This window comes from Melospiza melodia, unplaced genomic scaffold (genome assembly GCF_035770615.1).
Source record: "Melospiza melodia melodia isolate bMelMel2 unplaced genomic scaffold, bMelMel2.pri scaffold_341, whole genome shotgun sequence".
NCBI classification, from domain to species: Eukaryota; Metazoa; Chordata; class Aves; order Passeriformes; family Passerellidae; genus Melospiza; species Melospiza melodia.
In genome coordinates, this window is record NW_026948661.1 from 39135 (window position 1) to 53441 (window position 14307).

General features: G+C 51.9%; 1 protein-coding gene across 1 annotated transcript; it reads left to right on the top strand.

Moving 5' to 3' along the window:
• The first annotated feature begins 1105 nt into the window (after positions 1–1105).
• Positions 1106–13712, top strand: LOC134434314 (shootin-1-like). The gene is made up of 10 exons (XM_063182991.1): positions 1106–1171; positions 1731–1789; positions 2379–2439; positions 2653–2747; positions 2849–2975; positions 4176–4256; positions 8613–8689; positions 9558–9639; positions 12879–12973; positions 13563–13712. The coding sequence occupies exons 1-10, from the start codon at positions 1132–1134 to the stop codon at positions 13710–13712; spliced, it is 867 nt and encodes a 288-aa protein (XP_063039061.1). The 5' UTR covers positions 1106–1131.
• The last annotated feature ends 595 nt before the right edge of the window (positions 13713–14307 follow it).

The window sequence follows — 14307 nt, forward strand, 5'->3', positions numbered from 1 at the left end:
TTCCCACCCCTGGGAACCCTTGGAGTGGCAGCCCCTGACCCCAATCCGAGCTCCCCAAAATCCCATAATTCTGTGTTTTAGGGGAAAACTCCCCTTTCCTACAGTTGGATCCCCTTTCCTAAAATCAGTAAAAATCTCTGTTTTATTGGTGAATAAACCACCGTGGTCACCAAACCCTTCCGTGCTCCGATGTTTCCTTCCATGGCCATGGAATTCTCACCCTGGGAACCCCTGGAGTGGCAGCTCCTGACCCCACCCCAAACTGCAGCTCCCCAAAATCCCATAATTCTGTGTTTTAGGGGAAAACTCCTCTTTCCTACAGTTGGATCCCCTTTCCTAAAATCAGTAAAAATCTCTTTGTTTTTATCAATGACTAAACAACCGTGGTCACCAAACCCTTCCATGCTCTGTTTCCCTCCATGGCCATGGAATTCCCACCCCTGGGAACCCCTGGAGTGGCAGCCCCTGACCCCAATCCGAGCTCCCCAAAATCCTATAATTCTGTGTTTAAGGGGAAAACTCCTCTTTCCTACAGTTGGATCCCCTTTCCTAAAATCAGTAAAAATCTCTGTTTTATTGGTGAATAAACCACCGTGGTCACCAAACCCTCCCGTGCTCCGATGTTTCCTTCCATGGCCATGGAATTCCCACCCCTGGAAACCCCTGGAGTGGCAGCCCTGACCCCAATCTGAGCTCCCCAAAACCCCATAATTCTGTGTTTTAGGGGAAAACTCCTCTTTCCTACAGTTGGATCCCCCTTCCTAAAATCAGTAAAAATCTCTTTGTTTTATTGGTGAATAAACCACCGTGGTCACCAAACCTTTCCGATGTTTCCTTCCACGGCCATGGAATTCCCACCCCTGGGAACCCCTGGAGTGGCAGCTCCTGACCCCACCCCAGACTGCAGCTCCCCAAAACCCCATAATTCTGTGTTTTAGGGGAAAACTCGCCATGGAAAATCCCAACATCTTGCTGTGGGTTTCGCTTCCCCTCCTTGGGATCGGGGCCTCTCGGGAGGAGGGAGGGGAGAGGGAGGGGAGGGAGGTTTCACTTCCCTGTGGGGGGAACGAGGAGGCAGCGCCGGGGAAAGGGAGGCACCCCAAAATCTCGGGGGTTTGGGGGGCCCCAGGCATGGCCTGGATTGGGGACGGAGTCGGGGGACACCTCACGGGTAAGGGGGAACCTCGTGGAGGATTTTTTGGAGGGTCGCCAGTGAGGTTTGGGGGCTGGGGGGATTTTCCCTCCTCAAGACTGGGGGGTCACCAGTGGGGTTTGGGGGGCTGGGATTTGGGGTCTGGGGGGGGATTTTCCCTTCTCAAAATTGGGGATTTTTGAGGGGTCACCGGTGGGGTTTGGGGTCTGGGGGTGATTTTCCCTTCTCAAGATTGGGGATTTTCGGAGCATCATGAGTGGGGTTTGGGGGCTGGGATTTGGGACCTGGGAGGGATTTTCCCTCCTCAGGATTGGGGGATTGGCTGGGGAGAGGGTCCTGTCCTGGGAAAAGGGGTTGGGATTCAGATTCCCGAGCACGTTCCCCATCAGATCAGGGATTGTGGGACCAGTCCAGGGGGAGCCGGGGACCCTGGGGACAAGAGATGTCCCCAGTGCCACACTGGGGATTCCAGGGCTGTGTCCCAGTCTGCAGAGGGGACACTCAGGGGTGTCAGGGACCATCCTGTCCCCCACTGTCACCCCTGGTGTCACCACAGTCCTGGCTTGGGTCCCTGCAGCCATCATGGAGTCCGGGAGCAGCGAGGAGGAGGAGGAGGAAGAGGCAGCCCTTGGACAGGTATCGCTTCCAGGCTCATTTTCCCTCTTCCAGGCTCCTCTTGCTTTGGATTCCCCCTTGCTGATCCCATAAATTGGGGGGATGAAGGAGGGGTGCCCCGTGCCCAGATTCCAGGGGTGACACGGGCACAGCGTCCCTGGCACTGAGGGTGTCCAGGTGGCTCAGTGTTCACCAATGGAATGCCAATGGAATGGTGATGGAATGCCAATGGAATGCCAATGGAATGATGATGGAATGCCAATGGAATACCCTGGCAGTGCCCCATGGAATGCTGATAGAATGCCCTGCTGGGGCCTGGAATGTCGTGCCAATGGAATTCTGTGCCAATGCGGTGCCAGCGCCAAACAGCCCTGCTCCAATGGAACACCATGCCAATGGAATTCCCCACCAAGGGCCATCCCATCCCAACAAAATTGCTTCCATGCCAAATTCCATCACGAGGGCCATTCCGTTCCGCGACAAATGCCGCGCTGTGCGAACACGGTGACATTTGCCACGGCCGTGCCAACGGAATTCCATGCCAACGGAATTCCATGCCAACGGAATTCCATGCCAACCCAGAGCTTCATTCCCATTTTTCCTACCACAGCACTCGCCCCTGGATCCAGTGCCAGATGACACCGAGACTCGGCTGGCCCAGCTGGAGCAAGGTGGCCCCTGTCCCTTCCTGTTGTCCCATCCCAATGTCCCATCCCCATGTCCCATCCCAATGTCCCATTCCCATGTCCCCAATGTCCCTGGCACCTCCCTGTGTTAAATCCCCACCCTGGCTCGGTGTCAGCCCCGCTCCTGGGTGCCCTGGCCAGGCTCTGGGCACGCTGGTGGCACCTGACCCCCGGTGTCCCCGCCGGTGTCACCCTCAGCGTCGCAGGCGCTGCTGGCCGAGCTGGCGGCACTGGACACCGAGGTGGAGCTGGAGCAGCAGAGCCGACAGCGAGCCCAGGCCTTCAGTGCCCAGGTGAGGATGGGGACAGGTCCCCAAAATTGTCCCTTCGTGGGTACCCTTGGGACACACTGGGGGAACCCTAATTCTGGGATTCTGGAATTCTGGTGGAGCAGGAGAACACGCGGCTGGAGAGGATCAGCCTGGCCAGGAGCCCCAAAGGGACCCTTGAGGTGGCCCCAAAGGAGGTGACAACCACAGGGGTGGCGCTGGAGGAGCCACCCACCCCTGCCCAGCTCCCAGGTGAGACTGAGGTGTCCCATCCCATCCCATGGCATTTCCTCGCCATCTCATTTTATCCCATCCCATCCCATTTCATCCCAATTCCATCTCATCCCAAATCATCCCTATTCCTTCCCATCCCAATTCTGTTCCATCCATCCATCATCCATCCATCCATCCATCCATCCATCCATCCATCCATCATCCATCCATCCATCCATCCTCCATCCATCCATCCATCCATCCATCCATCCATCCATCATCCATCCATCATCCATCCATCCATCCATCCATCCATCCATCCATCCATCCATCCATCATCCATCCATCCATCCATCCATCCATCATCCATCCATCCATCATCCATCCATCCATCCATCCATCCATCCATCCATCCATCCATCATCCATCCATCCATCCATCCATCCGTTATCCATCCATCCATCCATCATCCATCATCCATCCATCATCCATCCGTTATCCATCCATCCATCCATCCATCCATCATCCATCCGTTATCCATCCATCCATCCATCCATCCATCATCCATCCATCCATCCATCCATCCATCCATCCATCCATCATCCATCCATCATCCATCCATCCATCCATCCATCCATCCATCCATCCATCCATCCATCATCCATCCATCATCCATCCATCCATCATCCATCCATCCATCATCCATCCATCCATCATCCATCCATCCATCCATCCATCATCCATCCATCATCCATCCATCCATCCATCATCCATCCATCCGTCCATCCATCCATCATCCATCCATCCATCCATCCATCCATCCATCCATCCATCCATCATCCATCCATCATCCATCCATCCATCCATCCATCCATCCATCCATCCATCCATCATCCATCCATCCATCCATCCATCCATCCATCCATCCATCCATCCATCCATCATCCATCCATCATCCATCCATCCATCCATCCATCCATCCATCCATCCATCATCCATCATCCATCCATCCATCATGCATCCATCCATCATCCATCCATCCATCCATCCATCCATCCATCCATCCATCCATCCATCCATCCATCATCCATCCATCATCCATCCATCCATCCATCCATCATCCATCCATCCCATCCACCCACCCCAACTCTGCCCCGCTGTCCCCTCCCAATGTCCCCAAATCCCAGCCCGTCCCCACACCGACCTTTGGCGCTGTTCCCACGTCCTGTTTTGCGTCAGATCAACTGAAAGCGACACCAAAATCCAACCGCAGTCGCCGACACCGCTCGCGCTTCCCCTTTCCCATCCTCCTTTCCCAAGGTGCCGCTTCTGGCTCTCGGCAGCCTCTGGGGACCTCGTGGGAACATCCCAAATTCCCTGATCCGTCCCCAGTGATGCCGAATTTTGCCCCAAAAGGCGAGAATAACTGCTTAAGAGACTCAACTTAAGTCAGATAAGCAGGAGGTATTTTATTGCGACGCATCGGAGAAATCACAAAATGGATTTCTGAGTTTCCCGTAACAGAAGCAAGCTTTTATACAGTTTTGGATATAAGATTGCATCAGATCATATACATCATCATATCTTTGCATGAATATTCATATGGGGCGTGGTGTAGGCGGAGCGTGGGCGGGGACACCTCTTTTGAGGATCATCTTGGTGGTCGTTCCAGTTGCCTTCATCATGGGCTGGGGTCTCCTGATGAGTCTTCCTCCTTAAACTTTTGAACTCCTCTCCTAATTTGGTCAATTCCCGGTGTACTTGGCTTGGTCTCTATGGCTTGGCAAAGTTTTTAGGGTCAGTTTGACATTGTTGGCTCTGAACAGGCTTAGCCCATCAGTTCCCCTATCCCTATCTCTTTCTTATCATTGTGTTTCATGCTTTAGCTGATTTATTGCTTTATGTGTTTCCTAATGCTATGCTTTCTTCAAATGCCTCACATTCTATGTTTTAACTCATTATTTCTTAAAGGCTATCTGTTTTGGGGCTTCACCAGGATGATCTTTGGGGGGTGTTTGGGGTGTCCCAGGGATGCCACCCCGTAGTCACGCCTCATTCCCGCCGGATCCCATTGCAGACACAGATTCCAGTCGGGATACTGGGACAGAGCTGGGATGGGGTGACAAGGGGGGCTCAGCTCTGGGAGGCTGCACTGCCCTTTTTTCCCTCTTTCCCACTCTTTTTCTCCCCCTTTTCCCACCCTTCAATTCCCCCTTTCCCAACCTTTCTCCCCCCATTTCCCACTTTTTATCTCCCTTTCCCACTTCTCATTCCCCTCCATTTCCCACCCCCCTTTCCCCCCTTTTTTCCCATTTCCCACTCCTCATTCCCCATTTCCCACCCCCTTTCCCCTTTTCCCCCTTTTCCCCGCTTTTTTCCCCTATTTTCCCCCTTTCCCACTCCTCATTTTCCCCTTTCCCCCCTTTTCCGTCTCTCCCACCTCTCATTCCCTCCCTTTCCCACCCTTTCCCCCATTCCTACCCCAATTTCCCATCCCTCAATTCTTCCTTTCCCAACCTTTTCCCCCCTCATTTCCCATTCCTCATTCCTCCCTATTTTCCACCCCTCAATTCCCCCATTCCTAATCTTTCCCCCCCATTTCCCACTTTTTATCTCCCTTTCCCACTCCTCATTCCCCCCATTTCCCAATCCCCTTTTCCCCCTTTTCTCCCACCCTTTTCCCCCTTTCACACCTCTCATTCCCTCCCTTTCCCACCCATTCCCTCCCTTTCAATTCCCCCATTCCCAACCTTTTCCCCCCTCATTTCCCACTTTTTCTCTCTCTTTCCCACTCCTTGTTCCCCACTTTTCCCACTCCTCATTTCATCCTTTTCCACTTTCCCCGTTTTTCCCTTCTTCCCCTTCTTCCCCTTTTTCCCCTTTTCCTCATTTTCCCCCTTTCCCACCTCTCATTCCCCTTTCCCCCATTCCCACCCCAATTTCCCACCTCTCAATTCCCCCTTTCCTAATCTTTTTCTCCCCCATTTCCCCCTTTGTCTCTCCCTTTCCCACTCCTCATTCCTCCCATTTCCCACCCCCCCTTTTCCCCCTTTCCCACCTCTCATTCCCTCCCCTTCCCACCCTCTTTCCTCCATTCCCACCCCAATTTCCCGCCCCTCAATTTCCCTTTTCCTAATCTTTCCCTCCCCATTTCCCACTTTTTATCTCCCTTTCCCATTCCTCATTCCCACCCTCCTTTTCCCCCTTTCCCACCTCTCATTCCCTCCCTTTCCCACCCATTTCCTACTTTTCAATTCCCCCATTCCCAACCTTTCCCCCCTCATTTCCCACTTTTTCTCTCTCTCTCCCACTCCTTATTCCCCCCTTTTCCCACTCCTCATTTCATCCTTTTCCACTTTCCCTGTTTTTCCCTTCTTCCCCTTTTTCCCCTTTTCCTCATTTTCCCCCTTTCCAACGTCTCATTCCCTCCCTTTCCCACCCTGTTTCCCCTTTCCCCCATTCCACTACAATTTCCCACCTCTCAATTCCCCCTTTCCCAATCTTTCCTCCCTCCATTTCCCACTTTTTATCTCCCTTTCCCATTCCTCACTCCCACCCTCCTTTTCCCCCTTTTCCCCCTTTTCCACTTCTCATTCCCTCCCCTTCCCACCCTCTTTCCTCCATTCCCACCCCAATTTCCCGCCCCTCAATTTCCCTTTTCCTAATCTTTCCCTCCCCATTTCCCACTTATCTCCCTTTCCCATTCCTCATTCCCACCCTCCTTTTTCCCCTTCTCCCCCTCTCATTCCCTCCCTTTCCCCCCCTCTTTCCCCCATTCCCACCCCAATTTCCCTCAATTCCCCCTTTCCCAATCTTTTCTCCCTCCATTTCCCACTTTTTATCTCCCCACTTCTGATTCCTCCCATTTCCCCTTTCCCCACTTTTCCCATTTTCCCCCCTTTTTCCCCCTTTCCCACCTTTTTTCCCTTTCCCCCTTTTCCCCCTTTTCCCCCCCTTTCCCCACTTTTGTCCCTCTTTTCTCCTTTTTCCCCCTTTCCCATTCCTCATTCCCACCCACCTTTTCCCCCTTTTCCCCCTTTCCCACCTCTCATTCCCTCCCTTTCCCACCCATTTCCTACCTTTCAATTCCCCCATTCCCAACCTTTTCCCCCCTCAATTCCCAATTTTTCTCTCTTTCCCACTCCTTATTCCCCCCTTTTCCCACTCCTCCTTTCATCCTTTTCCACTTTCCCTGTTTTTCCCTTCTTCCCCTTCTTCCCCTTTTTCCCCTTTTCCTCATTTTCCCCCTTTCCCACCTCTCATTCCCTCCATTTCCCACCCTGTTTCCCCTTTCCCCCATTCCCACCCCAATTTCCCACCTCTCAATTCCCCCTTTCCTAATCTTTTTCTCCCCCATTTCCCCCTTTTTCTCTCCCTTTTCCACTCCTCATTCCCCCCATTTCCCACCCCCCCTTTTCCCCCTTTCCCACCTCTCATTCCCTCCCCTTCCCACCCTCTTTCCTCCATTCCCACCCCAATTTCCCACCTCTCAATTCCCCCTTTCCTAATCTTTCCCCCCCATTTCCCACTTTTTATCTCCCTTTCCCACTCCTCATTCCCCCCATTTCCCAATCCCCCTTTCCCCCTTTTTCCCCCTTTCCCACCTCTCATTCCCTCCCTCTCCCACCCATTCCCTCCCTTTCAATTCCCCCATTCCCAACCTTTTCCCCCCTCATTTCCCACTTTTTCTCTCTCTCTCCCACTCCTTATTCCCCCCTTTTCCCACTCCTCATTTCATCCTTTTCCACTTTCCCTGTTTTTCCCTTTTTCCCCTTCTTCCCCTTTTCCTCATTTTCCCCCTTTCCCACCTCTCATTCCCTCCCTTCCCCCCTCTTTCCCCCATTCCCACCCCAATTTCCCTCAATTCCCCCTTTCCCAATCTTTTCTCCCTCCATTCCCCACTTTTTATCTCCCCACTTCTGATTCCTCCCATTTCCCCTTTCCCCACTTTTCCCATTTTCCCCCCATTTCCCCCTTTCCCCACTTTTCCCATCTTTCCCTTTTCCCCCTTTCCCACCTTTTTTCCCTTTTCCCCCTTTTCCCCCTTTTCCGCCCCTTTCCCCCTTTCCCCCCTTTTTTCCCTCTTTTCTCCTTTTTCCCCCTTTCCCATTCCTCATTCCCACCCTCCTTTTCCCCCTTTTCCCCCTTTCCCACCTCTCATTCCCTCCCTTTCCCACCCAAATCCTACCTTTCAATTCCCCCATTCCCAACCTTTTCCCCCCTCATTTCCCACTTTTTCTCTCTCTCTCCCACTCCTTATTCCCCCCTTTTCCCACTCCTCATTTCATCCTTTTCCACTTTCCCTGTTTTTCCCTTTTTCCCCTTCTTCCCCTTTTCCTCATTTTCCCCCTTTCCCACCTCTCATTCCCTCCCTTTCCCCCCCTCTTTCCCTCATTCCCACCCCAATTTCCCACCTCTCAATTCCCCCTTTCCCAATCTTTTCTCCCTCCATTCTCCACTTTTTATCTCCCCACTTCTGATTCCTCCCATTTCCCCTTTCCCCCTTTTTCCACCTTTTCCCCCCATTTCCCCTTTTCCCCACTTTTCCCATTTTCCCCCCTTTTTCCCCTTTCCCACCTTTTTTCCCTTTCCCCTTCTTTTCCCCCCTTTCCCCCCTTTTTCCCCCTTTTCTCCTTTTTCCCCATTTCCCATTCCTCATTCCCACTTTTCCCCCAGCTCCACAGGAAAATCTCTCCCAGCTCCTGGAACAGCACCGGGTCCTCCAGGCACAGCTGCAGCACCTGCACACCCAGGTACCCCAAAATCACCCCAAACCCCCCTTTCCAAATTGGGGATTTTTGGGATTTTTTTGGATTTTTTTGGGATTAAGCCCCCCCAACATCCCAGAGCTCAGGGCGGGATTTTTCACTGATTTTACGCAGATTTTCGTTAATTTCTCACTGATTTCTCAGACGCTTTTTGCGGATTTTTTGCACTTTTTTCATAGATTTTCTCCCAAATTTTTGCTGATTTTTTAACAGATTTTTGCTGATTTTTTCATTGATTTTTCATGGATTTTTCCACGAATTTTCTCCCATCCTTTTCACAGATTTTTTCCTAAATTTTTCACTAAATTTTTGTGGACTTCTCCTGGATTTTTTTCACAGATTTTCTCCTGGATTTCTTCTGGATTTTTTCACGAATTCTTCACATATTTCTCCCAGATTTTCTCCCAGATTTTTCACTGATTTTTCACTGATTTTTTTTCCCATTTTTTCCCCTGATTTCCCCCAGATTTCTCACCGAGTTTTCAGGGATTTGTCACAGATTTTCTCCCAGATTTCTCCTGGTTTTCTTCCTGATTATTCACAGATTTTTTCATGACGCTTTCACAGATTTTTGAGGATCTGTCACAGATTTTTCTCCCGGATTTTCTCCCAGATTTTTCACTAATTTTTTCACTGATCTTTTCCCCATTTTCCCCCCCGTATTTCTCCCAGATTTTTCACTGAGTCTTCACAGATTTGTCACACATTTTCTCCCCGATTTCTCCCTGATTACTCACGGATTTTTCATGACATTTTCACAGCTGTTTTGAAGATTTTTCACTTCTTTTCTCCCGGATTTTCTCCCGGATATTTCCCGGATTTCTCACATATTTTCCTGTATTTTCCCACACAGCTGGAGCTGGAGCGGGAGGAGCAGCAGCGCCTGCGGGCAGCCCTGGCCGCCAGCCAGAGGGCACTGAGGTCCTTCAAGAGAGGTCAGCAGGGTCCCCATGTCCCCTCCAGTGCCACCAGTGCCACCAAACCAACGGCCCCAGTGCCCGTGGTGGCACAACCTTCATCTCCCCCTTTTCCCCTCCTTTTTCTCCTTTTTTTCCCACCTATTTCCCACCCCACTTCCCACCTTCTCCCCCTTTTCCCACCATTTTCCCTTCCTTTCCCACTCTTTCCCTCCACCTCGTTTTCCTTTCACTTCTCGCCCTTTCCCCCCTCATTTCTCAAACCTTTCCCACATTTTTTTCCGCTTTCCCCCCCCTTTTCCTCCCCCATTTCCACCTGTTTTCTGCCCTTCCCCTCCCTTTTTCCTCCACCCCCCATTCCCCCCTTTCCCACCCCTCATTTCCTCCCTTCCCCACTTTTTCCTCCCCCATTTCCCAAAATTTCCCCATCCTTTTCCCACTCTTTTACCCCCAAACTTTCCCCATCCTTTTCCCACCTTATCACGCCTCATTTCCCCCCTTTTTCCACTCTTTTTTAACATTTTCCCCCTTCTTTCCTGCTTTTTCTTCCCCCATTTCCCACCCCTCATTCCCCCCTTTCCCACCTTTCCCTCCCCCCTTTTCCTACACTTTTCTGACCCTTTTTCCCCCACCCATTTCTCACCCCTCATTTCCTCTTTCCCACCTTTCCCTCCCCACTTCTCCTACACTTTTCTGACCCTTTTCACCCCCATTTCCCACCCCTTTTTACCCACCCCTTTCCCGCCCTTTCCCCTCCCATTTCCCAAATCTTTTCCCCTTTTTCCCACCCTTTTTAACCTTTTCCTTCTCCTTTCCTGCCTTCTCTTCCTCCATTTCCCACCCGTTTTCCGCTCCTTTTCCCCCCATTTCCCACCCCCTTTTCCCATCCTTTTTCCCACCCTTTTCCTTCCCGTTTCTCAAACCTTTCCCACACTTTTCCTCCACTTTCTCCCCTTTTCCTTCCACATTTTCCTCCATTTTTCTGCCCTTCCCCCCCCTTTTTCCCCCATTTCCCACCTCTCGTTTCCCCCCTTTCCCTCCCCCTTTTTCCTACACTTTTCTGACTCTTCCCCCCCATTTCCCACCTCCTTTTTCCATCCCTTTTTTCCCCCCATTTCCCACCTTTTTTACCCACCCCTTTCCCCTCCCACTTCCCAAATCTTTTCCCACCCTTTTTTAACCTTTCCCCTCTCCTTTCCTGCCTTTTCTTCCCCCATTTCCCACACTTCTTCCATCCCTTTTTCCCTGATTTCCCACCCCTCATCTCACCTTTCCCTCCCCGTGTTCCCACCCCTTTTTTTCCCTCCATTTCCCACCCCTTTTTCCCATCCTTTTTCCCACCCTTTTCCCTCCCATTTCCCAAATCTTTTCCCCTTTTTCCCACCCCTTTTTCCCACCCTTTTCCTTCCCGTTTCTCAAACCTTTCCCACACTTTTCCTCCACTTTCTCCCCTTTTCCTTCCATATTTTCCACCTTTTTTCTGCCCTTCCCCCGCTTTTTTCCCCCATTTCCCACCCCTCGTTTCCCCCCTTTTCCTCCCCCTTTTTCCTACACTTTTCTGACCCTTTTCCCTCCCATTCCCATCTCCTTTTTCCATCCCTTTTTTCCCCCATTTCCCACCTTTTTTACCCACCCCTTTTCCCTCCCACTTCCCAAATCTTTTCCCACCCTTTTTTAACCTTTCCCCTCTCCTTTCCTGCCTTTTCTTCCCCCATTTCCCACACTTTTCCCATCCCTTTTTCCCTGATTTCCCACCCCTCATTTCCCCCTTTCTCACCTTTCCCTCCCCGTGTTCCAACCCCTTTTTTTCCCTCCATTTCCCACCCCTTTTTCCCAACCTTTTCCCCTCCCTTTTCCCTCCCATTTCCCAAATCTTTTCCCCTTTTTCCCACCCTTTTTAACCTTTTCCTTCTCCTTTCCTGCCTTCTCTTCCTCCATTTCCCACCCGTTTTCCGCTCCTTTTCCCCCCATTTCCCACCCCTTTTTCCCATCCTTTTTCCCACCCTTTTCCTTCCCATTTCTCAAACCTTTCCCACACTTTTCCTCCACTTTCTCCCCTTTTCCTTCCACATTTTCCACCTTTTTTCTGCCCTTCCCCCCCTTTTTTCCCCCATTTCCCTCCCCCTTTTTCCTACCCTTTTCTGACCCTTTTCCCCCCCATTTCCCATCTCCTTTTTCCATCCCTTTTTCCCCCATTTCCCACCTTTTTTACCCACCCCTTTCCCCTCCCACTTCCCAAATCTTTTCCCACCCTTTTTTAACCTTTCCCCTCTCCTTTCCTGCCTTTTCTTCCCCATTTCCCACACTTTTTCCATCCCTTTTTCCCTGATTTCCCACCCCTCATTTCCCCCTTTCTCACCTTTCCCTCCCGTGTTCCCACCCCTTTTTCCTCCATTTCCCACCCTTTCCCATCCTTTTTCCCACCCTTTTCCCTCCCATTTCCCAAATCTTTTCCCCTTTTTCCCCACCCTTTTTAACCTTTTCCTTCTCCTTTCCTGCCTTTTCTCCTCCATTTCCCACCCGTTTTCCACTCCTTTTCCCCCCATTTCCCACCCCTTTTTCCCATCCTTTTCCCCACCCTTTTCCTTCCCGTTCTCAAACTTTTCCCACACTTTTCTTCCACTTTCTCCCCTTTTCCTTCCACATTTTCCTCCATTTTTCTGCCCTTCCCCCCCCTTTTTCCCCATTTCCCACCTCTCGTTTCCCCCCTTTCCCTCCCCCTTTTTCCTACACTTTTCTGACCCTTTTCCCTCCCATTTCCCATCTCCTTTTTACATCCCTTTTTTCCCCCATTTCCCACCTTTTTTACCCACCCCTTTCCCCTCCCACTTCCCAAATCTTTTCCCACCCTTTTTTAAGCTTTCCCCTCTCCTTTCCTGCCTTTTCTTCCCCCATTTCCCACATTTTTCCCATCCCTTTTCCCTGATTTCCCACCCCTCATTTCCCCCTTTCCCACCTTTCCCTCCCCGTTTTCCCACCCCTTTTTTCCCTCCATTTCCCACCCTTTCCCATCCTTTTTCCCACCCTTTTCCCTCCCATTTCCCAAATCTTTTCCCCTTTTTCCCACCCTTTTTAACCTTTTCCTTCTCCTTTCCTGCCTTTTCTTCCTCCATTTCCCATACATTTTCCACTCCTTTCCCACCCCTTTTCCCCACCCTTTTCCCTCCCATTTCCCAAATCTTTTCCCCTATTTCTTTCCCACCCCTTTTTCCATCCTTTTCTGCCCTTTCCCCGGTGCCACCCCGCTGTCCCCGCAGTGTCCCAGATTGTCACCCAGGATTACTGCCAGGCCCTGGAGCAGCTGGAGCTGGAGCAGGACCTGCGCTGCCACGCCGAGGCCTTCGCCCACCAGGTGCCACCAGGGCCTTGGGGACACCGCTGGGGGTGGCACGGAGGTGGCAGTGGGGTCACCCATCCCGAGGGAATGGGGTGATGCCATCGGGATGGGACAATCCCTGGATTCTCCCACTTTGGTTTGCTGGGATGGAGCCACCAGCCCCTCCAGAAGGTGACACTGAGGGGTTGGGGACACCGCTGGGGGTGGCACAGAGGTGACAATGGGGTGGGCCAGCACATCCCTGGCACCCATCCCGATGGAATGGGGCGATCCCAAAGGAATGGGATGATCCCAGGATTCTCCCGCTGTGCTTTCTCGGGGTGGAGCCACCAGCCCCTCCAGGAGGTGACACTGAGGTGACACTGAGGGGTTGGGGACACCGCTGGGGGTGGCACAGAGGTGACAATGGGGTGGCCCAGCACATCCCTGGCACCCATCCTGAGGGAATGGGGTGATCCCAAAGGAAAGGGATGATCCCAGGATTCTCCCACTGTGGTTTTCCTGCATGGAGCTGGCTGGGATTCACTGCCAGCCCCTCCAGAGGGTGACACCGAAGTGGGTGACACACAAGGAGGTGACACCGAGGTGACACCTGTGCTCCCAGATGCTGGTCCAGCAGAAGGAGGCGAAGCGCCAGAGCTCCATCCTGCTGAGGAGCGTCGCGCCCGATTCCCAAATCCTGGAAGCGTTCCAGGAACTGGAAAAACTCAGCCGGGAGCTGGAGGAGACGCGGCAGGAACGCGCCAGCGGGTGAGGGAACGTCCCCAAGCTTGGGGACATTGCAGGGAGGGGACAGCGGGGTCCAGATCCCACACCTCCATTCCCATTATTCCATGGAGCGCTGCTTTTCCATGGATTTCCCTCCATGGATTTCCACCACGGATTTCCCACCACAGATTTCCCTCCCTGCATTTCCCACCATGGATCTCCCTTCTATGGATCTCCCTCCATGCATTTCCCTCCATGGATTTCCCACCATGGATTTCCCACCATGTATTTCTATCCATGGATTCCTTTCCATGGATTTCCCACCATGGATCTCCCTCCATGCATTTCCCACCATGGATTTCCTCACACAGATTTCCCTCCTTGGATTTCCCTCCTTGGATTTCCCTCCTTGGATTTCCCACCATGGATTTCTATCCATGGATTCCTTTCCATGGACTTCCCACCATGGATCTCCCACCATGGATTTCCTTACACAGATTTCCCACCATGGATCTCCCTCCATGGATTTCCATCCATGGATTTCCCACCATGAATCTCCTTCCATGGATTTCCCACTGTGGAATTCCATCCCTGGATTTCCTTCCATGGATTTCCATGCAGGGATTTCCCATCACAGATTT

Excerpts from the sequence above, each read along its gene's own strand:
- LOC134434314 (XM_063182991.1), top strand. The coding sequence starts at position 1,132 with ATGGCCTGGATTGGGGACGGAGTCGGGGGACACCTCACGG. Across the intron at positions 1,790-2,378 it reads AAGAGGCAGCCCTTGGACAG|CACTCGCCCCTGGATCCAGT; the intron begins GTATCGCTTCCA and ends TTCCTACCACAG. Across the intron at positions 2,976-4,175 it reads CACCCCTGCCCAGCTCCCAG|ATCAACTGAAAGCGACACCA; the intron begins GTGAGACTGAGG and ends GTTTTGCGTCAG.